The following is a 26,496-nucleotide window of genomic DNA, read 5'->3' on the forward strand; positions in this document are numbered from 1 at the left end:
ATGAGGACAGGCTGCTGCGGGGATAAACGGCAGGAGCAGGGATTTGCCGGGTGCATTTGAACACCTCCATTCATGCATAACCCCACTGACCCAATAGATCGCCCAGGCTGCCACCTCCTATCTCTGTCCATGCCACTATGAGAACGGGCTTCAGGGGTCTTGGTGTCCGCTCTCGTGGGGTTTAAAAGTGAAAGTTGGGCCAGAGGACGAACGGTCGCGCTCTCCCCTCACGCAGATGTCCCTTTTCATGCCTCCCAGTCAGATCTTGGCAGGTTTTTCATAAGCCACTACTCTTCTCCAGGTATGATTGGCATAGGAAAAAGATGTCCTCTATATTTTCATTTTTCTCACAACTTTAAATGCAGCTTTACAGTGAGGACATCCTTTAGAGCAAGCGCTGTGATATGTATTTACTGCCACACTCTGGGGGGAAGGGCAGGTTTCCTGATATGAGCCTTTGACAGATGGCCGGTATGGGTTACTGGCTTAACTCCGAATGTGTGTCACTCACTTTTGGATGCCACTGTTTTTTTGTGGGATTGGCTAGCATGTGGTTGGGTTGTTGCTGAAACCGCTGGGCTGTGCTGTCAAATTAACATTTTGTTGGCAACAGTTGTAAAAATTCAATAACACAGAGACGGTATTTTGTGTGACTAATGAATATCCAATGACATGTAGTATTTGGAAGTCAGTTATGTATAATATGCAGACTGTTTACATGTGCCACATGACAATAGGGCAGGATATGTGTTTAAAGTGACCTATGTAAACAGCACAGCTACATAATGGGAGTGCTTCCCTGCTGCTAGTCCTGCTGGTTGCATTCACAGCAGCATAACCTCTTTAATTTAATTCTTCCCCATTTAACGCGAGGAACACCCAGCCACCACCCCCTGCCCCGGGCAAACGGCTTTAGTTGCGCTGTCTACAGAGGCTGACCTGATTTAGTGTGTGTTGTGTCATCCTGAGGCAGATTAGAATAGCGGCAAAGCCAGACAGTGCTGTGGCCCTGGTGGCTGTATTCTGTCATTGTACACTGTTTACACTGAGTGAACTTTTCAAAAAAGTGAAAGCCACACTTTCGCTCCAAATTCGACTTCTGGCCTACAGTTCACAGTTTCCCGGGTGCCACTCCAGACTTGTCATGTGATGTGACCTGTGAGAATTTAAGTACATTGACATTTTAAGAGAATGTGACAGGTCTTGTCTCTTTCTTGACAGCATTGGCATTTTTCCCCACTTCACAAACGTCTAATAAAGCATATTTACTATAATATATGTTTTAATTAAATTCAGATAATTGTAAAATACATAACCATGCTTCCAGCTTTTTCTGTGAATGATTAATGAATTGGTTTCTCTTTTCCCTTTAGTTTTGTGTGGCACAACACACATCCATGCCATTGTGAGCGTCTAATGGAAACAACAACAGCAGCCTTCAGATCTGCCATGGTATCCAGACTGCCTAAATTTGGTGGACGCTCATCTAACGGATGCTCTGATCCCTTGGCCAATGGCTCGACACAGCCCACCAACCCTAAGGATGGACGGACCTCACATCCAAATGGTGTCATCCGTACATCTTCTTTTTCGTTCAAGTGGAAGAAAGATGAAGCTGTTGCACTCACAAGCCCAGTTACTGATAGACACTCCGAGGATGGGCCAAAGATTCCAATGGCTGCGCCAAAAACAGAGGTAAAGAAGGCTTCTCCTGGGACGCCCAAAATGCGAAGGTCCAGTCCTATGGTAGCTGTTTCCAGTCCAAAGGCCATCCCTAAGCACGCAGCGAAGACAAGCCCCAAAATAGATACCAAAACAAGCCGAACAAATGAGAATTCAAAGGCAAGTCATAGTGAGTCTTCTCTGGCAGAGTCCCTCCCAATGAAGCCAAAACTGCGATCCATCTCTCCTCGAAGCAGCTCACATGACAGCCTCTCTCAGTCCTCTGATAGCCTCAAAACTCTGTCAATGGACAACATAGTGCGCTCAAACAGCTTCACTCACTTCAAGCAGATCCCCTCTCCCAGCAGCCAGCCCATGACTCGCTCTTTCTCTTTTAACCGAGCTGTTGAGCTGGCCAAACCTTTAGCCAACACTCAGCTAAGGCCCCCTCGAACCAGTCTGCTCAAACCTCCGCAGCTGAGCAATGGACGGGTCGGTTTAGGAATGGGAAGCCTCAATGGAAGTCTTACTGGTGCTGGTGGACTTGGCATGAGCTTAGGAGGACTTCACTACAGTAGAATGTCTCCAACAGCCTCTTCTCTACCCACTCTTTCAACTCCATCTGCGCCAAACACCCCCAGTTCACTGAAGAAGCCTCTCCTCCCGAACTGTGCGCTCCACAAGCCAAGGAAGGGTAGTAACGCGTCTGTGGGATACAAACTGCCCCGACCCGCACCAGTTAAACAGCCACCATTGTTGCCAGGCCGGTTAAAAGAGAAAGTACAACCCTTAGCACCTGAGCGTCAAGGACTTATTGTGTTAGCCTTAGACACCAAGTCAGCAGATAAGGCAGAAAACGCAGATTTTCACAGTGACAGTGACGGGAGCTCGGGAGACAAAAATGCGGTGTGTAGAAAGAGCCTGGGACGAACGTGTGGAGAGGCTTTGGAAGACATGTCGTTATCTTCCGCCTCGTCTTTGGATCGAGGTGACACCAGCGAGGAGTTTCTGGATGACTTAGACAGCACAGGAGATGTACTCAGTGATGTGGATACAGCAGAAGACGGTGAAATCCCCCAAAGCCAACTGCAGAGGTTACTCAGCGACACCGAAGATTGGTCTCATCTAAGTATGAAAGGTAAACTAATGAATTGAGCTTTTAATTCTAGTTGTTGATTTTGGAAAGGACTTATTAAGGAGACAATGCGTTTTTCTTTTTTACAGAGCCTAAGGAGGTTAGCCCAATGGATGTGTCCTGTAGGTCCCTCGTCTTGTCTCCTGATTCCAGCCATGTTCCAGCGGGATCCTCCCTCGAGTTGTCCCCCTCCAACAGCTCCGGTGGGACGTACATGTGGGACGAGGACGGACTAGAGCCACTCGGAGGACCTGCGTCTCATCCATGCAACAGTTATGACGACGTAGACCTCCACAGCATAGTGAGTGAATGTACATCACTTCTCCCGCAGCCTTCAGCAAGTTCCAATATGATGTGTCAATTAACATTAATGCCATTAGGTGGAAAGAGTGCAGAAAACTGTTAAAACGTTTCCTGAAGTCACCTTTAAGGCTTAAACTTTGGTGAACAATGTTGAGAGATGATCACAAATGGTATGTGGAAATAGGCTGAAAGTAAGATTGTATGATAGGAGATAAAGATCGATAGTCGAAATATCGCAACATTCAAGATAGTTGACTGATTGTATCTATTTGTGTTCAGACAAAACTGAAGTTAAAATGATACTGAATCAGAACCAAAACAAGGCTAAAAGGGACATTGTGATGTTTAGTATAAGTTCTGCAACGCACATCATCTCTCTGTGTCCCCCCAAACAGCGCAGTGTGTCATTGTCTTACTGCTGAACTGAAGGCTACAAACGGTTCAATAAACAGCTTATCCATCCTTTCATCAGTGCATCCTCCAAAAAACACATGAAGTCAGTGTGGGTTTGTTTTGGATTTTCCAGATGATGACTGGCCAGTGATGAATGATAGATCCTCTGTGCAGGAGGTGCAGACAAAAGCACAAGATCCAATCTTTGACATAATATTTCTTACAAAACTAAGTAACTAAATAATCTACCTTTGAAATACATTTTTCATCTAATGAATAAGAATGATGACGGACAGTATTGCTTTATGTAAAATTGTGATGTCGATAATTTGACGATATATTGTGCGGCCCTAATAGAAAAGTCACATTTAGAGTGAAACTGATGCACATTACTGTTCCTTATGTGTCATATTGGGACATCAAAGTCATGAGTATCATCCAGAGTTCTATTTTTATCTGTAATGACTTTGTTGGACAAGAAGTGTTTTGCAGTGGGAAGGTGACCTCAGTCATTTGTCTTACTTTGAGGCCATTACCAAGCGTAGGCTTTTGGATAGCTCTCCATTACCGCTTTTTAGACATAGTCCATTAATCAAATCTTCTTTTAATAATTTCTCCTTCCTTTTACAATTAGAGATTAAATGTGCAGAACAAAGAAATGTCTCCAGAGGGGTTTTTTGCCAGCTTTTGCACAGCCGCAGCTAAAGTCTTCTCTTCCTACGGGCAAAGCTGACCAGGCCTCTGACTGTAGTATGTGCTGGTGCTGTCGTCCAGCTTTACCTCTCTGTAGTTTGGTACCAAGGCACCTGCTCCCTGAAATCTATAAAGAGCTTAACATGACTGGATTAGAAATAATATAATAAGATTTGCATTCTTGTTACGTTTCATGTGATGAGAAGTCAAGGCAGAGTCATTAGTGCATTAGATCTGTTTCATTATAGTTGGCTATAAGACCTTAACATTAGCTCAGTCTGTATTTAATTTATTCCCATGTTGCTTACACAGATTATCACTTGTTTGTGGAACCCGGCAGTATGTGCACACGATTAAGAAGAATTAAATGCTTGTATGTTCCCTGTAAAGACGGCCTTTGTGTGCAAGTTTAACGAAGCATGTGAGAGACTCCGCATTCTTTCACAGGCTGTAAATTTGATACCTTATTTTTCACGACCAGAACAGGTTAAAGTGCATGTGACATTATATTAAAAAGTAGATGTTGAATATGGGCTTTTGTAGGACTATGCAGAAGCAGAAGAGGGTAAAGGCAAAAAGAAAATGGCTTTAAACACAAACAGAGCATGAAGCTGGTGAATGATTACTGATGTGAGAGTATTGACTCTATAGGGGATCTGCCTTGGATACAGTACAGCCAGCTATTTGATTGTAGGAAAAGAGTCCACTTAAAGTTATTGGATGCAATCTTGTTTTCTTCCTCATAGTTTCTCTGTTTTCCTACTAAGGAGTTTTTGTTGACAGAAGTTGTTTTTTACGCACATGCATTCCCATGTCTCTGCAATTATCAGTTCAGTAGAACTGTGCACCTTTGGCAGATGAGGCTTGATGAGTGAAAATTAGACTTGCCCATAATTTGATTACATGGAAAGGGGCAAAGCGAATGATACTGTGAAATTATATTTGTTATATCGCAGTGGATTTTTCCATCCACTTGGAGGTGCTGTGTACACACTGTGTTTTTCTGGCTATATGCATCTCCATCTGCATTCATATGTTTCAAAAAGCAGTGGGCTACCTGAGCACAAAATAACATTCCCATAATGCATCAGGCAGCTCACTTCCCCTGGCATTTTAAAGGCAATCCTGTGAATGTCTATTTCACACTTGTAGCTCCACAATGTCACAGAATAAGTGTGAATTTATTGAACATTTAGTAACCTTCCTAAACCTATTTTAGCAAAATAAAATATGACATATGAATATTGTCATGTGAGAAAGCAAAGCACATTCACCCCAGCGTAATTAATGGTACAGTATATTTTCCCCTTCTCCCACAAGAAGAGTGCTTCAATAAAACACATCCATATTGACATTGACCTATGTTTCTGCTTTTTCCTCACACACTGTTTTTCTCCCTTATGTCCTCTCTTCTCGATCTGTTGCTTCCTCCCCATTATCTGTTGTTCTCCACATTCAGTAATCCTTTTTTTCCCCCTCTCCACAGCTACCACTACCTTTCTTATCCTTGATTTATTTATTTTGCTCTTACTTTTAGGCTTTTGTGGAGCCGGGTTGAGACAGGTCAGTTCATTAGTGTGTAAATGAGAGAGGTGCTTAAACCTTTTGTCTGTGGAGTGTTCAGCCGTTTATGGAACACGCTGCTGTTGAGTTAATGAGGTCTACACATGAGCAGCTTTTTGTGTTTTTACTGCAATAGCTTTAGTTAGATCTGTACACGTGCATTTCCCATAAATACATGTTGTAAACATTAGTCAGTTAAGAGGAGTCTGAGTCATGTCAATGTACTAATTTAGAATCTTTCCAGTTAGCAATTGTGCTCTCTGAGGTTTAGCCTGGCCTATAATTTTACTCCACTGGCCTCAGTTTTCAATATGAAAATGACATCAGTGCGAGCTGTTCATGGGCTTCACCCGTTGGCTTTTCAGAAGGAACACTGTGCAATCCTGCTTTGGACTTGTCAGCTCTTTTCTCAGAGTGTTATGTTCGCTTTGTGTCCGTACACTCTCAACTTTCATAGTTGTGGTGCACCACCACAGGCTTAAGGTGAATGCCATTCATGCAAGATCACCTCTTTTTCAACCGATTGGCTGTTTATCCAATGTTGGTCTGTGTTTATCGTGCAGGTTTTCATGTTGTAATTCACTATTGAAGCTTTCATGTGTGGACTTTGATCCTTTACTCACCTCATTGATGCTAACAAGGACAAGGACACATGAACACTGAAGAAGAAAATACTATCCTTTCATTAAAAAAAAAGGGTATCTGCAGTAGTATAAATCTGTACGCTTCAAATGCCTACTTTGAGCCTGGATATCAATAACATTGTGACATCTTTTTTAATGCGTATCCACTTATTTCCACTGAAAGCACCACCCAGCAGCTGTGAGCTTGATAACACCGTGCTATGACTGGTCAGGGCCCACACACTTCCACAACAACAACACTATAAACCATTCACTATTGTATTCATTCAACGAAGAGTAAGTTCATAAGGGTAGGAGAAAGAACATTCATATTTTATTATCAGATTCACTCAGAAATGTCACATATTTTCTTTTATAATACAAGCAGTTCTTACTTTTAAATTACTCAGTCAAAGGGATTACCTCGTGGCTGCTGTCAGTAAAAGTACAGGATTTCTCCCTGCTCCAGAGTCGAGGCTGTATTTGTCTTCATCACTTGGTACTTATATTTAGTCTGATTGTGTGCCCTGAACCTAATTGAAATTCCATCCTTGAAAGCTCGGTGTCTGTCAGAGATCTCTGAAAGATGCCCTCGTATAAATCCACGCTCAGATTTAAGGCCTGTGTAATGAAATTCAGTTTTCTTCAAGTTATCAGCCTCACACTTGGCTGTAAAGTATAGATGACAAGTGCACTCTCTAACTTTCCCATTGTATTTTAGAGTTTTAATCATTGGTTGATCCGAGCGTGTTTGTTTGGAGATTTGACAGATGTTTGAGTCTGCCGTGAAACGCAGTGTGCTTTAAAAACTGCCCTTGGCTCCAACTAGTCAGTGTCATTTCTGAGGTTCAGATTAATAGTCATGATATTTGTGCACTCGCGGGGGATGCACAGATACGCCTGCCATGTGTCAGATTTGGAAAACATTCTCATAAACCTAAAAAAAACAGCCCGTTAGTAAAGGGCCCCGGTTTCTGTTATGGGTTGATGATTTCCTAGCTTTGTGTCTGGCTCGTTGTCAAATTAAACAATAAATGACCAAAGGGACCTCAGAGCACTGTTAAAGAAACACATTAAAAGGCTGTTATCTCTGTAATAAAGTCAACTTCAATGGGTCTTTAAACTGCCGATACTGAAAGAAAATAATTTCTTATCGAGTTTTGCATTTTCTCAGATCTCCATAGATCTATTGTTGTCTCCTGTTTGTTGGCTTGTATTTCTAAACCAACTAACAATTCTTTCGCTGTGCCTCAATCTACTTGGGCAAAGAAAAATAGTGAGCCTGTGATATTAGTATTAACGGTTTGAAACCTTTGAAACAAAATGTATACTTATTGAGATGGGAACAATTTTTCTTCTCATCCTGGACTAAACTAACTCTCGGGTTTTGGATGGAGCTCAAACTACTTTATTTCCTTCAAGTTGGGAGAGGGTTTTTGAATGAAACATGAATCCCAATAGTGAGTAATTTCATGCTGGTGTTTTTCAGTCAAATCACTGTCAGTTTAGTTTTTCAGAAGCACAAAAATGTCTTGAAAATGGAGGCTTTGAACTATTGATTCTTTCCTCTGCTTATGGGTAAGCTTTGAATTATTCGGTAAGCAACGCTAGCAGCAGACAAAAGGTTTTTGAAGCTCTTATAAGATGTTTTTTCGTTGCTGTTTCAAAGTATTCAAAATGTATATTCCAACTGACTGAAGCTGTTCTGCATCTGTATCTCATTACATTGAATAAGGCTGTATTTCTTCAGGTGTGCCGTTTGACAATGACAGCTACAAGTTCACTACTTAAGTTCACTACTTATTTATAGGGATGCACCGATACCGATACCAGTATCGGGTATCGGGCCGATACCACATGCTTGTACTCATACTCGTACTCATTCATGAGGTCCCGATACCAGGAACCGATACCATTTGACGTGCGGCCAGCGCACCTACGAGGCGCACCTCTCAGCTGAGGAGAGAAAATAGCAACAAACTGGAGAATTCTTTAGTGGAAATACAATAATCCACATAGAGCTGACTTTATTACAGACTGCGCTCTCTAAATCAGAGTCTGTGCTGGATTTAACCAGAGCTAATGTTGTTAGTGCTGCAACGTCTGCAGTGTTTACAACATACAGGCTAACGTTGCTAACTCGCGGCTAGCGCAGTTTTGGCCATTCTGACGCCGTTTTATGACCAGGGGTTTATTCTTCTGAAAAACTAACCCAGCGACTAAAAAGTCCTCAGAAAATCCAACGTAAAGACATACAGCATGTCCATATTGAGCCAAAATGAGCTGCAGCAGAACAATGAAAACGCTGTAGCTACTCGCTAAGTTGCTACAAAACACACGAGAAAATCCACACGGAGCTGAAGTGAAGACGAAAAGAGACCATTTAAGTAACCTACATAAATGAATAAAGCACAGGCATTGGGAGCTTTTGGACATGGGCTTTTCTGTCTGATGGACAGTGCAATAAAAATTTAAAATTATATTGAATGAAAATAAAAATAAATGGCATCAGCACAATTCTAATATAACTGCTCTTAAATGTGAATTAACTAATTACAAACCAATCTGCTGTGATAAAAGTAAGAATGTTGAAGAAAATGCCTTGTACTCGTATCGGTATTCGGTATCGGCGAGTACTTAAATCCAAGTACTCGTACTCGTATCGGTTTTAGAAAAAGTGGTATCGGTGCATCCCTACTTATTTATATTTGGTTGCATTTTACTTTACAGCACAATAATCTAATGTAATACATCCTTGCTGTTTCCATGCTCATTCTATTACTACTGCAAAGCAAAGCGCGACATATTTCTAAAAAACGACAGAAGCAAACACAAATGAGTCGTTATTAAAACAGCCAGATGTTGGTCTTTTATATTGGGCCATCGCGTTGTAGACAGGGCCATGTGGTCGGAGACAGGAGAAACGTTTTGTAGGCCGTCAGTGTGCTGCCTTGTAGTCGCCCAAATACCAGCAACATACCATATTATCCCTCATCTGTTGATACAGGAGGCCAGTAATGAATGCTAAGACAAAAGTTTTCTGCTGACACATTTTACCTGTGCAATTATTACATCTAGGGCATGATTCATTGTGCCGCAGTGAGCAACAATTTGTCTTTGCACAATGTGGATGTGGAGCATGCTCTAAATTTGGAGGTAAAATGATCTAATGACTATATTGTGGTGGTAATGTTGTCATAATGGGCCTGTAATGCCTCCTTATGTAACGTTGTACTGTGCATGTGTGTTCGTAGGACATCCTGAATACTCTGGAGCCGCTGGGAGCAGGAGAGCTGGAGGAAGATGACCTCATGCTTGACGTGGACCTGCCGGAGGACAGCCTGCACGGTCAGCGTTTTATAAATGCAACAGACACAGGATGGAAATGGAGCTATTTTACTGAATTTAAATTTGCTGGGTTATTTGTTGGCCATGACAAATGCTTCCGCCTCATTAGTTTTGAATAATCGGACTCCTCCAGCAACAACTGTTCTGATTGTAATTGTAAATCAGCGCATTTGCATTGGAAGTCTTACTCTAGGTATAGTACTGTATTTTCCGTTGTATTCTCTTAAGGCCTAGTAATGGTATGACGAATCCTTCCCTGCCCTGGGTGACTATTCGCTTTTGATGAATTGATTTAAATTTGTTACTGGGCACATTGATTTCTGCTCTGTATTTTTCTATCTACTTCTCAAGTAAATGTACTGCAGCTGCTTCCAAAAAGATAACTTTTGAATGACAGCTTAGCAAATTTGTCATTTTGTATGAACAAAAGCATATTGCTTTGACTGTTCAGTATTTTCAAAAGTTGCCACATTCACCACATTCTTCAAGTATTAAATGTAATCTTATTGAAACGACAAAATGTACCCCTGTAGATGCCGTTGCCTGTGAATCCAGCTGTTTAATAAACTCAGTTGTGCCTTAGCGTTTCTTAAATATCAGTGCGGTGCAGCTTTAGCACAGTTGGTGCGACAGTGGTTGCCATTATTGTGGCTGTGAGGCATTTGTTTACAATGCCGTTGCTTGTGACACTGGTGGGAGACAGACTCACAGGAACGTTCACTCCCGAGGAATGTGAATGGAAGTGGTGGCCAAGCCTCCTCCATTTTGGGAAGCAGCCATATTTATAGCTCTCTACACCATGAGCTGCTCCTAAAGAGTGGAGAGAGGGGAGTGACATAAGCAGAGGCAGCACTCTGAAGTCATGGCAGTTAAAGCCAGCCCACTGAGGCGGCTGGACACAGGGTCATGGTGCCCCCCTCCTACACTTCTGTCTGTGTGTCTTTGCTCTTCATAAACACTTCAGAGAAAAGAGCAGGGCAATGGGAGCAGCACTCCAAGCTGTCGACCCTGAGATTTCTGCTTCCTGACCTTCAGCTGGTGCCTCCATATGTGCCTCTCTGTGGCCTAAACTCCGCTGCTTTCTCCTCTCCAGCTCAGCCCTCTGCTCATTCCCAGATCTCAGGGAGTTCCCAGCAAAACAAGCTTGACGACACAGACTGAGGCCGGCCGAAGGGAGCAGGCTTGACTTGTCTCTGCCCCTTTAACGGCTCAACAGCTGACCGGACAAGAAGTCATTTTGTCACACTGTCCTGCCAAAGTTTCCCAGGCTGAATGGATTTCACTTTCGCTGTTGGATTATATTCTCTAAGTGCTATTTTTTTTAAACTGATCTGACGAGGAGTTTTCCAGAAAAGCATAAGGAGTATACTGTAGATTGACTGTGGTCCAGGCTGTGCTGGAGTGACGCTTGGTAAAGTATCTTAACCACAGCAGCTAAATTCCATGCATTTGTCCTCACCGTCTCACTTACATTTATCTATTTCTCAGCCCACAGTCTTCCCAACACATACAGTTGGGGGTCAGGGGTGTTTTTGATTTCCTGGGGACTGCGCTCTGTTAGTTGTCAATTTTGTTGCAGTCATGGTTCATTTCACGGCTATATGCTGTCGAGTCTTTGCCAAATACTGTGTGGTTTTACTGCCTTGAGAATGAAATAGCCAGTGAGTGTGTGACTCAGACGTCAGACCTGTGAGTTTACGCCAAAGATGGGGACTGAGAAGGATAAGTTTAGTTTAGTTTAGTCATTAACCAACAGCACAAAGCTTCCGTTTCTCTGTATATGAAGGTGGTGGAAAATACGGGCAGGTTTTGGTATGATGCATACGACTGTTAGACTCATTTAGCACCACATTAATGATGGTTTGTTTTCGGTTGCAATGCAAAAAGTATGTTGTATCTTACGTTCATCTTTAATCAGATTTCCTCTTTGTTTGTAAACAGAGTCCCTCATGGAGCGTTCAGACAGAGGTCGGCACGGTCCACGCCGCAGACAGCGCTGGGGTGCCCCAGATCACTTTCACAACAGCAGGTTTGAAACATGAATGTGACATTGAAGATTCATTTATAAAGCTGCAAAACACCAGTACTATGTGTTTACTGTGTTATCGTAGAGTGAATGGCTTTCAGCATTACGACGGCTTCAAGGCTCCTAGGTTCCCCTCACGACCCTTTTATTCTGAGGGGAAGCAGCACGGCTACATACTAATGCCTGATGAGCCTACTCTCCAACACATGTCCCAGGACTGCAGCGCACTCAAGAACCATCTGCTCAGGCTCAAAAGTCTCTTGCAAGTAAGCCTCACGTTCAACAAACAAACCAAAGGAGGAGAGAGGGAGAAAGCAACATAAATCAGGACTTGCACAGCTTTAGGCCAGTGTCTCACATGCAAGAAAGACGTCCACATTCAGTTTTATGAGCATTTAGCCTGCTAAATCACTGCAACAAACACATTTTTAATAAATGTTAATAGTTTGTATTTGTATTACAATATGCTCTATTGTGCACCTTATAGCATTTACTGTAGCGCTTTGACAGAAATTGTGCCAGACCTTTTCAATCTTATTAGATTAATGAAATGGAAAAAAGTTGGTAATCTAACTTCGCTTGAAGTCTGCTATACACTATGTTTTACTTTTGGGGATTTGGCCTTACCTCTAATGTCTGATCCAGGAATCCTAATTAGCAACAGAGCCTGAGGAAGATAAAATCATGTACTTATTACTACAAGTGACTCCAGATCCCTGATTCACTGTCACTTCTATCAAAAACTTCCTATCGTTTTATTCTAGTTTGAAGATGCAGCACATGCGGCTGAGGAGGAGGCTGAAGATAATAGCACTGCGCTGCAGGTAAGATCGCGTTTAGTGACGTTATCGAATAAACATAATGTATGGTTTCTACTGCCTGTGCCCACTGCATTGACAGCATGTGTGTTTGAATTCCAGCTGGAGGAGCTGCTTAAGGAAGTGCAAGTACTCAGGGAGGAACTGAGGAGTCGAGACACAACTATTGCTCAGCTCACGCTGCAGTGTCAACAACTACAACAACAGCAGCAACAAATGGTGCGTTGTTCTGCGCAGGTAAAACACAAACCGCTGACTTATGTTGTTTCCAGCAACGTTGCTTTAAAGAGAAAGAAAACTTGTTGAGGAAAGTCTCTGCCCTGACAAGCAAGAGAAATGTTTGTTGTTTGATGTTGGGAACAAGCTTTTAGCTCAATAAAGAAAACATGCTAATTATCTGGAGAACAGGCAACTTCTCCTGCTCTCTGCACTCAGATTTACATGGGAAATACAAATTGGCTTTCTAACTCGCTAACAAGATGTTCTGGGCATTTTATCACATCGTTCTCTGTTGTAGATGTGATCCCATTGTAAAACGTATCAAAAGCATTTTGACATATTTGGCAAGTTTTGTTATTCTTGTTTGGATCAGTTATAAGAAATATAACACTGAGGCCTTTTCATTGTGTCAATAGTGGATGTATTTCCTTTTTTTTGCCTTAATATAACACAACTGGCGAAGAAATAAAACACTCTATTTTTAGTGTAACATTTTTTTTTCTTGTACTCATTAATATTTGGGACCCAGAATCCCTCCTTGGGTTGCTTTACCATTCGCTCTCCATATGCCCTGTGCCTTTCATTAGTGTCTTGACCAGCTCCCTTGTTAGTCAAACAGCAGTATGTCTGGCTCCCATTATTCAAATCCACAGTGTATTCCGAAATACCAAAATGTCAATGGACATCCTGTCCACGAGCTGCACGATCACATGCTTCCTCTCCAATTAAAATAAGCAATATCCCACCACGATTGTGTAGTTTAGACTTTCCCCAGCGATGCAGATAGAACAAAACACATAGGAAAATCTCAATGCTGTATGCGGAAGATGTCTCACACACACACAGACACACAAGTATTTATCCAGCTTGTTTAACTCACTTTGCCTTAACACCTAACCCACCAGACTGTATTTTATTAATCCATTCCAAGGTGAGAGAAGAGTTCATGATCATAAAAAGTGTCTGAACCCTAATTAGCCACACCAGACATTAGTGATGTAATATGCTTTCTGTTAACAGTGCTGACTCAATACCAAACTGATTCAGTCCATTATAAAAACTTGAACCATTGCTCTATCCACTTTAGCCTACTCAAGGACATCAGGTCAGGTGTCAGTGCCACCACCAGAGGGCGCCCCACAGGCCGCGCGCAAGCGACCAGCAGATGGACAAACAGAAGCAGCAGCAGTATGACAAGGCCACACAGACGTACTGGAGGCCTCCTACTCATACTGTGAGTAAGACACACTGCAGTCTCATTCAGCTCTTCAGTAATTATGTTAAAGTGCATATAGGAAGTGTGCATTCAAACTTTATTAGTTCTTGTCAGTCACTGCACATTTTACTAGGCGGCAAGGCTTATTTTAAAACCATAGGCTGCTGAGTCATTCTGCTTAAAGAAAGCACCTGCTGCCTCCATCTTTGGGAGCGTGTCTGGATCGTCTGCTGACTACACTACATCCTCTATGGAACACACTTCATTAGCTTGGCGCTCGTGTCTTGTCAGTCTTTCTCGCCCTCTGCACAATTATACACAGGCATCACACTGACCAGGAGGTGTGCAGCTAATTCTCTCAGAAGAGAAAAGAGAAGGCTGAAAAATAATAAAAAGAGCAGAGTGTGTGAGTAAGATACATGTCTTCAGTACCAGGCTATAATAGCTTGTTGTCAGCAGAGTATCGATCCCGAGTCGTAGCGCCACAGGCTGGGTGCTGAGTAAACCCGGCTCTAATTGACCACCCTTCAGTGCAAACGAGTGACTGGAGCACGTACGCTAACACACCCACGTCACTGCAGAGGCAGGTGTGTGGTGGAAAGAATAAGATTTAATAAAAGAAAGACAGAAAACAATGCAGTGGCAGGTGAGTTTAATATTTCATTATATAATCATCAATTATACACTAAGATCATAGACAGAAAAAACAAGCTGGCTGCAGGACCAAACTGCAGTGATCCCTGTGTGTCACTGGCAGATGGTTTAGCAGTCACTATGGTAACCGTTAAAGCAGGGCCAGCAGTATACGGCGCGAATTGTCTCTACGGCGGAAACATCTATTTGTGACCCAGCAACCTTGTGTACAATACCAGTGCAAACTGGTCCATGGTTCTACATGAAACTATACAAACTTACTTTAAGTGTGCATACTGAACCATCAACGGGACACATGAAGAATTTGTCATTGTCAGTGCAAAATAACAAGGGCAAACAGTGTAAACCTATAGGGTGAGGGGACTGTGCTGTCTCCTTTCATACTTTGAAAGGAATAAAAGATCTGCAAACACTCGGGGAAGAATAGCACCTCCAGCTCAGCTTCAGCCTGAGCCCGCTCTGAACAACACTTTTTATCTGCTGTATTTCTCATACACTTCTTTGTGGAGACTTGTGAGTTTACCCTTACAAATAGACCTTTCTCTTGTTTGCCCAAACATTGTTTTGTTTCCTTGTACACCCTGCACAGTTTTCTTTTTGTTCTCTTATTAATGAAACACCACCTTATCAGGATATGAGAGCAGTCTTCTTTCTTATAGTATCTTGAAGGCCAATGCGAAAGAAGAATAAATCTAAGGTCAAAGAGCGCAAGCTTTACTTTTTGTGTAGGTTTGCGTCTACTATCTAATTTAGTAGCCTCGTCAGTAGCCTAGTGGGTCTAAAGTTGAACACCTTTGACAACTTGAATAGAGGCTTAAGGGAAGGATTCTTTACACTTTGAACTGAGAATAAATATGTAGCAAAGTAAGTGTTCTGGCCTTATGGCCTGCACTGCTTTTGGACAAAGGGTTTTAAGGATGTGCTGTAGCAACTTCTTAAATAACAAAACATTTAAAACCATTTATCTTCTTTTTACACTTTGACTTTGAAATGTTTTCCTTCCATCTGCCACCGCTTCCTGCAAATGCACCATGAGCAATTTGATGTAGGTCATGTTTGCCGAAGTGTGAGGCAGGCTACTGTGTCTGCCTTACCAGGAGCACGGTTTCAGCTCACTCAGGACTACAGAGCCGACCTGGTTCATAACCCACATAAACAAACATGAGCAGAGACAACGGCGTTTCATCAGCAGCAGACAGAGAGGATAATTACAAATGCCCTCCCACTCCTTCACCACCTTTTAAACATCCTCTTCATCACAGTCTCCCAGGTTCTTCTGCTCTTATCGCTCTCTGATTTTCACTCCACTGATTCCATTCTCCGCTGTACGTCTGTCTTTTATCCTTTTTCTGACATTACATCTCCCCCCAATACCTCAGTTATAATTAGATCCATTTCCTGTCACACAGAAAGGCAGGCTTGTAAAGACAGAACCAAGCACAGAGCCAGCACACTATTGGAGAGATAGGCAGTGTTTGTCACTGAAACTTATGCCTTAAACCTGTGCAGGTAATTTGCTGGTGAAAGGAAGGATCGGGTGCAAACGGTAGTCTGGGTTAAGCACAGAAGAGCCGACAGTGCTTGTACACCCACTTTCCGGCTCCTCGATCACAGACAAACAGCAGTATTTACACTCATAGGTACATTAATGCATGCCCACGGCAGGCAGACAGGTGATAGTCTAATTGCCCCAGTCAGTCAAGTGAGATATTGTGGAGAGACAGGAGGTGTTAGCTGTAGCCCACCTCCAAAAGTGTGGTGGATTAGATATAAAGGCTGGGTCACAGACACAGGAGCGTGGCTTTGTTGTTGTCTCTGATTAGAGGGTGGAAGGGTCACATAAGTCTCCTCTCTCTTTTCTTTTTTATTTCTGAACTACCATCTGCTTATGGGACCCGGCACAGACGAAGTGACACAACAAATCCTCACCGTGCATTACGTTATACAAGGAGTCCCGGTGGGCTCACAACAAACAATACAACTTCAAGTGCAGTCGGGCAATAGGAACATATGCAGCAGGAACAGCCTTCCCAATTAAAACAATATACTATGGATGACTAAGCCACCATCATTTGAGCATAGAGGCACACTTTCCTCCGGGTTCTTCAGTTTCCCCTACCTCTAAAAACATGCTGGCCAGGTTGGCCCACAATGGTGTCATTTAAGACAAAAATGTCAAAATGATGAGCAGCCATTTAGCATTTTTGCCTCTTAGCAAAAAGGTCTTGGCTTCTATTTCCGGGCTTGAGTTTGCATGATCTGCCCGTGAGGTTTTCTCCTGGTACCGCTAGGGCAGGGGTGTCAAAGTCAAATGGATGGGGGGCCAAATGAAAAATTTAGGAACAAGCCGAGGGCCGGACTGATCGAATGTTCATTGAAAAAAATGTAATGACCGCATATAGTCTAGTGATCCCCATTAAACAGACTGAAAACCTAAAAATATACTACTATTCAGATGAGTCGTGATGTCACACAGAAAAGTCCAGTTCTCAGTGTCCACCTTCCGTTTTGCCATTTTTAAGGGTAGACTATCTGAAAGTTGACTTTTGAAGTGATGCTAATGCCCGCTGATGAATAATGAAAGGAAGTGGCCTCCCGCTCGGAGCGCCACCGTTGCATTGTGGGAAATGTAGTGCGTTGGTGCGTGTAAAGTACCTGGATGCTGCTGGCGTGCAGTGACCTGCGGGCCAGTTCTAATAATAAAATTATATAATCCCAGGGGCCAGAAAAAACCCTCTCGCGGGCCGTATTTGGCCTTGACTTTGACATATGTGCGCTAGGGTCTTTCCTGGCAAGAGTCAGATAATGATTGGTATTGCAGTTGCGAATAAGCACTGATTTTAAAGAAGAGTATATATGTTGTGTGTGTTATGTTTCTTTTTGTAACAACATAGCTCTGATTAAGCAAATCAACGTTTGTGAACTCACAAATACTGTAAGAATTCATTTAGCAGGCAAGGTTAGCTGGTGTCCTCTGCCACAAAACACATGCTCCCCAGGACTCTCCTGAAAAAGAGATTGTGAAGTTCAGTGGTTAAACAAAGGTCTAATAAAATAATGGATAAAGCTGGGTTTATACTCCAGTAGCAAGTTGCACTCAGCTGAGTGCTGTCATCCTGACGCTGTGTGGAGTTGTTAGAACTTCTGCGTTGTTTGTCTGCATTTTCTATTATTCAATTTCTATTAATTTTTTTAGTAACATAATACATGGCAAAACAAATTAACATTACAGTTGTACACTATGTTTACCGTATATAGCCCAAAATAGAAAGCTTGAAAACCTTAAATGAATCTTTTGTAACGTTGCTTAAGAGCAACCACTCACAGCGCTTGCAGTCCACAGTGTTAATGTGTAGGAACCTTTTGGACCATGCACAGCAAGTAAAGCTCCACAGGCTTTCTGGTTGGTTGTCTGGTGCATCACAGAGCTCTGCAGCTCTTATGCCATGATGTGACATTCGCGTATAAACCAACCATCAGGTGTTACCGTGTTTATCTCATAGCTCTTCCCATCTGTTGTCTTCAGTCGCACCAACTACCTACATGTCCTCATTTAGAAAGTCATGGGTCCATCTATGGCTCTCCTGTTTTCATCGGAGTCTCCACATTCCACTGCTTGTGCTGAAAAATCTCAGCCCCCCAAATGCTTTAAAAGATCAAAATACCATTGACCAATAAGAATTTGTCATGTTTTGTGCACATGTACTCCTTTCCTTGTCACATGTGACTTTTTATTTATTATGTGTTTTTTGCCTTTATTTATGTATTAATTTTTTTTTTATCTTGGTTGGGATCCATTGGTTTATAGTAGTTTAGTACTACATAAGGGGTTCTTCCTCTCAAATCGAAATAAAATCATTCATCTTCTGCTATTTATTTCTAATGCTGTGGTTCCTGAGAGCGCATGCTTTATTTCCAGTGGGATTGGACCAAACAGTAGAAGATGCCAGTGTTGAACATTAAGTCAGGTCACCCTCCTTTGAACCCACTGAGAAAAAACAATCAGGCTGGAGAGACCCTACCAGCAACAGACATCAGGTCTGTGCACTGCTGGGTTAGAAAACGACAACTTTCATCCCTTTAAATTTGCTTTTTTTGCTTGGCCTTTAGCTTCTCTGCCAGTGGCTTATAGATAGAATGTTCTCAGGGTGAGGGAAATCATGAAAAGATGACAGGCTAGCTTCCAGTGTAGGTCTAATAAAACAGCTAGTGAGAATAGAAAGCCCTTACCACCGCCTCTCAGTGCCTCAGGTTTTTCTCCTTCACAAATGAAGGCACGGTGGGAGGTATCTGTGGAGACCACCTGCTGAAGTAGTTTTTGGTTTTCAGAAGAGGACATGCACTGTTCCTCCTCCCAGCAGTCACACAAGGAAGACCTGCTGAGAAGTCACTTCTACTTTTCTTTCCTTTGCTTCTCTATTTTTCCACACATTGTGTGCTGTATATGTCTTTGATTTTAACGCTTCTTTCAGCCAGCTTGAAAAAGCATTTGGTAAAGTAAGCGTTGTCTGCTCAACGTGATATTTCTGCAGCCTTTTCACTTTGCTTCTCCCCATGGGGTCTGGGCGATCTTTAGACAGCTTAACCCTTGGCTTTGTTCGCTCAATAAGACTTCAAGCTTTAAAATACAATGATGACAGTTCACCCTTAATGTAACAGTAACTAAAAATGTGTAAAATGCTATTGTGTAAATGGATAAAGAGCCTGCTCTCATATTTTTCAGATGTATTAATGTAAAATCCATTTAGCCACCTTGCAGTATATTGTACCCGCAGAGATTTGAGGTAAAAAGAGGCTGGTATTTGTAATGACCACATAGCCACGCTTTCAGTCTAGTTGCTTTTGCAGACTAGCTGTGGCTGTTCCTCTTTGCTCTCTGAAAGGATGAAACTTACTTGAAACTAACTTAAACTTTAAAACTAGGAATACATCTGGACCACAACTACACAATTTAACTAGCTAAATGTTAGGTACCAAACAGCAGCACAAACAACAGCTCAAATGGATGTATCTTGATGACACCATCGCTTCCATTTCCCCCTAAAACATATTTCAGCACCTCCACTTTTGTTAATGGCCTCTGAAGCAGCAAGCAACACAGGTTTCAAGCTAGACTTGGAGATGAATGATAAAGTGATAATGGCTTTTAGTAACAGGCAAGGACACAGAGCTATATAAGGACAACAGGAGATCTCTTTGCTGCTTGTCTTATTTTAGAGTCTGTCTGTATTAATTAATAAATCAATCTAAGGCAAGAGTTAAAAGGGTAATATGTGTCAGGGTAAGATTGTGCATGCATGTGTTTGCTTTTGTGCTGTTTAAACAACAACAATTAATAATCTTCGCCTTATTGTTTTATGCCATTTCATCTTCATCACCAGATCTCAACCAATTAGTCAATCAATCATTCAACTGGGGCGGCACGGTGGCACAGCGATTCCCACCTGTATGGGGCCTTTCTGTGTTCCATTTGCATGTTCTCCCCATGTTTCCCCTGCAGGTTTCCTTTGGTTACTCCAGTTTCCCCTACCACTAAAAACATGTACAATAGGCAGGATGAAAGAGAGTGTGTTTGAGAGTGCGAGTGTGAGACAAAGGATGGAAATTAGCCTAAGGCTGCATCCGGCGTGGCGAGTCATCCATGTATCCATGTGTATTCATTAACATGACCAAATAAATAAAATCAATCAGTTTCACCTGGATCTAGAAAGCGGTGAAGTTTCACACCAAAGCTGTACAATCTCATCATCATCATGAAATCACGTCTGTTGCGATCTATGCTGCAAAAAGAATCATCAGAATTATTATAAATGATTACATTTTCATCTGAACACACTTCTTCATGTCTTAGCTACTTTCTCCTAAAAAAAAAAATCAATTAGATTTAGCCATAACATAGCCTGACATAGACTACTAACACAACTATACACCAACTATAGCTTTGTTTGTGGCAAAGGTACAAATGTAAGTAGTACTAATAGTACTAATCCGATACTGCTATCAGATATTGGAGCCGGATATAATATCGGTCTCGGCTCCAAATATCCAATACTGAACCAGTACCTATACAAATTGAAAATTTAAAAGTGTTTGTATTTTAGTTTATGAAATAACTGACTAAAGAATAACTGATCTAATATATGTGTAAAGCACAAGCTGTAATGATCAGATTACTTGTGGGTTGTTAATATTAATGTAACCTAAAGCCTGTCAAATACCCATGGGTATTTAGTGTAGAAAAGTCCTTGGATCCATCAAAGTTTTTCCATTTGTTTAGTAATTGATAGTATAATTGATAATTGATATGTAAGTTAACACTTTATTGATCTGACAATGGAGAAAAAAGGACTGTTCCTTTTTTCCTCTCAAAGAAAGCCGCTTTTAAGAAGAACTCTTGGTATCGGCAGATACTCACATCCCTGGTATCGGTATCAGAAGCAAAAAAGCTGGATCAGTGCGTCTCTGTTAAGTCCTCAAGTGGCCGCTCTGCGCTCAGACGTCTCGTGAGCATGTTGTGTGTGTTTCCTGTGCGTCATGCTCTTGTCCTGTGTCTCTTCCTCTGCGTAGGGTGCGCTGCCTACCCCCATGCTGCCCCCGTGGCAGGCACAACAGCAGGGCCTGGCCCGTACCAGCATGCCCCAGCGCAGACACAGTGAGTGACTAACACCCTTCTCCTGCTTTCTCACACAGCAATAGTTAGTAGCCTCAACTAAACTGTTAGTGCCAAAGGTCAGCTATTTGACATATTCATAAAAAAGTTGAAATGGTGGCTGGAAAACTCCCGAAAAAGATTGAGCCAGTGAAACAGTAACAACAATATTGTTTCTGTTTGTTTACATTTGTTTACGTTTTGTAACGGAGGTCTCAAAATGGCACATTCATTTTTCACCTTGTCTGCTTACCAACAGCAGAGTTGCTGTGGGGTCTTCGATCAAATTTGATCATGCCAAATTTAAGGCCTTTAAGGCATTAGATTTAACAGAAAAAACATTAATTTTTAGTGCATAGGTCTTAAATAATCCTTGTGTTAAAATTAGTCACATAATATTTTTTTGTCAAAATATGCTATAATGCCCAGTTTGCGTCAATAGCAACAGGCTGCTGCTGTGGTAACGCTCATTGTGTACGCCGCTTTGACATCAGCCCCTGATCCCAAACCTCAGTGAAGGATTTGTATTTCTGCAAAAGCTCCTTGATAAGAACCTGTATATTAGGACAGTGCGGGGTTCTAAAGAGTAAAGGGAGGAATGCAGAGTGGCAAACAGCAAATGTCTTGATAACTTTTAGGTATATATTTGAAAATAGTGTATTTTGTGATTCAAGTGAACGTTAGTTTATTTAAACGGGGCTGCATTAAGTTATATCTCTGTTGCAAGGGGGTAGAATTGCGCTAGAACCCTGTCCCACATCCTCACACTTGAACTGCAGGCTTTACGATCACCCTGCAGTACAACTTTAACCACAGCTGTGTTGTGTGACCGACACGCTCCTGCATACGATGCTCTCTGCTGCTCTTGGTGACTGAGAACCATTCAGAATGTTTTGTAGACCTGGTATAGACCTGGTTAGGATCTGCTGTAGATCTGGTTCTGTCCCTTTTGCTTATCCTTTTAACTAGCAGCTAATTTCATTCTGTTATCATTTAGAATTTCTTTATTTAATATCTAATTTACATCGTCAGTATCATGAGAACAGATTGTATTCTTCGGCCTGCGATAGTGGCATTAAATTTCACTTGGCCTAGGGTCTGACCACTTGGGTCCTCCTTCACTTCTGTTTCCAGCCTAAACTCATATCCTGTTCGACACCAACATCCTTCTGAAGACCTTTGCTGTTTTCTTTGCATCTGAGGCTTATCCAGCTCTCAAAGTTTTAGTTGTATATAGAAACACATTGTCATACACAATAGTTCTGCATATTCTCTATGTAATGACAGCACTGCTTTGTTACCCTGGATTGATGCTCCCAATTGGAACCCGTTTATCTTTTTCCCCCGAGATTTGAATAATCTTATTTTATTGACAAAGACAGGCACCAGGAAACAATGGCAAAAACAATCAAAACAACTTTACCAATCTGAGTGAAAAAGCTTTTATTTCGCACTGTTTTGAGGAGCACGTCGAGAGGGCAGATAAATAGTATCACAATGGATAAATAGACAAGAGAGAATGCACAGGTGTGAAGAAGGGAGAAAGAGAAATAAAGACAGCAATAAGCAATAGAGCAGTGAAACCGAGCTGCACCGCTCTGCATCGTGTTGGTGTGGCAGATGAACGTGAAAAAGGAAAATGCACATTTTTCTTTTTTAATTCTTGACCTATTCTTTCTGAGTGATGCTAACGTCTCATCTAAAGTGTGAAATAAGCTCTGTGTTTCTCCATCTTTCTGCGCCTAACCCGAGAAGTGGAAGCTCTAGTGCACTTCTTCACTGACAAAGCGTGGTACAGTAACCTTTCCTTTGACATGCAGCCGACAGGCCGCCCTCTCTCCGTCTGCTCGCTGTGTTGTGCCTGGGCCTGATATGTTGTGACATCAGCACGTCCTTTTCAATTTGCATGAGTCTTCAGTTTTTTATACTTTTACTTTCAACACTCTGTTCGCTCTCAAAGCCTGCTCTGTTCATCTGAAACATCTGACAGTTTGAGGCCACTGCAGTGGTGTTTTAATTAGGGTTCAACTCATTAGTTCTTCGACAACTTTCATTTACCTTTGTTCTGGAATTGACAAATTAATGTGTTTTCTTTATTTATTTTTTGTGTTCCTCTATACAAAAAACAAAATTATATATGTATATATATAAAACAATAAACAACAATAACCTGGTTTAGAAGCGGCCCCTGCTGCACATGTATATGTGTGTTTGACTCTTGACACTCCAGGTGCTTCTCTATAAACCTGACTGGAGATTTACTGTGGAGGTAATACGTATCATTAGCAGGCGGTGAAGGGCTTGTCTGTAATTGTTAGTGTCTGCAGACAGCTGTTTGTGCAAATGGTTATATTTGTAGAAACTATACAGCTCAATAGTATTCTCAGTGAAAGTGAGTCTTGTCATAAAGGGACGTCTGCACTGAAGATGTTAAATGATCGTTGTGCCGTCTGTAACCATGGGGAAAATGGTATGATTCCTTCCCATTGCTAATGCCACTAAGCCAACTGAGGCTTGATTTAATTTGCAAATGTGCTTTGGCATCACAATACATCACTCCTCAAGCGGAACAAAGCTGTTATTTCAGGAGAGTCAGTGGAAAGTGCTTTCTCACAGAATAAATCAGAAAAAATATCACAGCGCAACAAATTTGTTAAATAGCTTATTACAGAAACCAGAAGTAGTGAAGTTACATTATTGATGAAAACTGGATATTTTACTGTACTGTGGGTTTGTATCATAGCTGTGCAAAGCTAAAGGTGACCAGAAGGGGGAGCTGTGGCTTCAAACATCTTGGTTATTAAGTTAGAAGCAGGTTAAAAAAAAGAAGAAAAAACTAGAAGGGTCTTTTCTTTCACTCTGCAATAGACAGGCACCTGTTAAATTAGATGTTTTTACTGTCCCTAAAAACTTAAAAGCTAAAGTGGAACAATGTACTGTACTCAGATTTCCATAATAGCTTCTTAAGTCATACATTTTTCTTTTCCATTTGTTATTCGTCACCTTAAGTCTCTAGATTAAAGATGCTTAAATTTCTCTGCTTGGAGTTATCCGCAGACCATTCAGTGGCTACAAATAAACAAATAGAGCAGATTCAGCAGAAGGGAAAATATATCATGAGCAGATGTACAATCGAATCCAATCTACTGCATTAGCACAACAGTCCAGAGTTTGAGCTGAGGCTGTATCGGAGCGGTTATTCAACTCTTTTGAAGCCATAGTTTGTTGCTTCGATGTACTGGGTAATGAGAACTATTCCTCTCAGCAAATATTTAATAATGGAGGATAAGTTGGATGTGAGCTGAATGCACAGCTGTTGATACACACAGGATTGAACTGGTGCCCTCCTTGATGCGTTCACTGATTAGCGGCAGAGCTGCAGACCAGCACACACTACACAGTATATGCAACTGTGTCCCCTTTGTATCAGGGTATAAACAAGACCAGAAATACACATCGCATGACAAACTGTTTTTACCCATATATTTAATCCACAGATTAGAACCATCTGGGATAGAATGCATGAAAGGGATACAGCATTTTATTTTTACCCATTTATTTCTTGAACATGAAGGGTAATTCAGTCTGCCCTGTGCCTCATTACACCCTTACTACCCATGGCTGCTTGTAAAAAATAATAACTCTGTTTTTTGCAGCCTCAAATACTACAGCCTTTCAGCCCCTGCCTCAAAGAGCAGCAGCAGCAGCACCAGGGAAGACTAACAAGAGCTGCCTCCACCGCGGGCCGCAGTGACCGGACGTCTGCTCCTGACTGTGTGGTCCGCCCTCCTGACCGCCACACAGCTGTTGACCCTGAGAGGCTGAGTCATCTGCTCAGTGCTCAGCTGCAGTGGCCAGAGGGGCCTGGTGGAGATGGTGCCTCTCCACGGGGGGACACTGATGGAGATGGTGCTGTATTAAAAGCTCAGTGTGAGCCTCAAGCCCCTGCTGTCCATGCGGAATCTAGCGCTTTAACATGCCCCCGTGTGCTACAGCCCCCTCGCCTCCACAAGCGCGTGTCCCTCCCTGCACTAAAGCCAGGGGGCGCTGGTGGACGCCCTGCATGGAGCAGGCAGTTGCTGCCCCCTCCGTCCAGAGGCCTGCCTTGCTTTAACAGCGGACCACAGGTGTCAGCCCCCAATGTGATTCGCACTTCAGTGCTCCAACCTAACAGGGATTTACAGAGCCCAGAGCCCTGCCCCGAGCAGCTCAGCCAGGGCAAGCTGCGACAACCTGCCACACTCAAGATCCCAATCCCTGCAAGTCGCTCATGCCTCCACAAGCCAAAGATATCCTGAGGAGCTCAATACTCAGCCATCAACACTTCCACTGGACTGACTCTGACATTGTCATTTTATTCATCCACTCCATATTCACTCTTTCAGATAATTTACCTTCTCCTCCTGGATGTTTTTGTCCAGTCCAATAAACAGCGTTAGGCAGTAAACATCAACACAAGCTAAAGTCATGTACCAGATTCTTTCAAGGCGTGTCCAGAATTCACACTCTTTTATTTTGACATACCATTAATACAATAACTACCATGATCTTTGCACATTATCCAGGAGCCACTGTGCAGTAGTGCAGCATTTAGAGTCTTGGTGTGCGATAACCTCTGACACACCAGTGCGTTGAGTTAAAGGTGACATGGGTTTGACCTTAAAGGGAGCCGTGGGGATGGCCAGGGAGAGAACAGTCTAATCATGGGAAAAGGAACACCATGGAAAAGAATGAAGGAAAAAGACATGTAGGAAAAGCAGTTTTTCTTAAAGATAGAAAGTATGTATTTGTGTCAGCGGGGTTAGAATAGAAACTGAAGGAATGCTAACCATATAGGGTCTGATTTACTAAGTGTAAATAATGTGTGCTAAAGAGGTGCAAAAAGCAGGTGCAGATTTTTGTCTCTAAAATGCTAACAGGCCACATTGCACACTCTATTATACATCAGATTTGTGGCACTAATAATACAGTTTCTAATGACAAATCAAGTGCCAACACACACCTGATGAGTGTGAACCGTGGCTACTGGAAAAATAAGCTAATGGCAGATTTAAAGCATATAAGCAGAATCCTCAGAGAATAACACTGGAATTAGCGCTTTAACTTCACAGCAGGAAGGAGCCTTTTGCAGCGGAGTTTGCATGTTCTCTCCATGCCTGTGTAGGTTTTCTCTGGGTGCTCTGGTTTTCCTTGC

General features: G+C 42.2%; 1 protein-coding gene across 1 annotated transcript; it reads left to right on the forward strand.

The window, feature by feature from the left end:
* The first annotated feature begins 281 nt into the window (after positions 1-281).
* ccser2a (coiled-coil serine-rich protein 2a) lies at positions 282-25,770 on the forward strand. Its single transcript, XM_079560466.1, has 10 exons — positions 282-301; positions 1,374-2,800; positions 2,887-3,098; positions 9,627-9,720; positions 11,662-11,749; positions 11,832-12,012; positions 12,511-12,570; positions 12,667-12,783; positions 13,871-14,017; positions 24,959-25,770. Exons 2-10 carry the CDS (start codon positions 1,417-1,419, stop codon positions 25,598-25,600), a joined length of 2,925 nt encoding a protein of 974 aa, XP_079416592.1. The 5' UTR covers positions 282-301; positions 1,374-1,416; the 3' UTR covers positions 25,601-25,770.
* The last annotated feature ends 726 nt before the right edge of the window (positions 25,771-26,496 follow it).

This window comes from Gobius niger, assembly GCF_951799975.1.
Source record: "Gobius niger genome assembly, chromosome: 7".
In the NCBI taxonomy this organism is placed as follows: domain Eukaryota; kingdom Metazoa; phylum Chordata; class Actinopteri; order Gobiiformes; family Gobiidae; genus Gobius; species Gobius niger.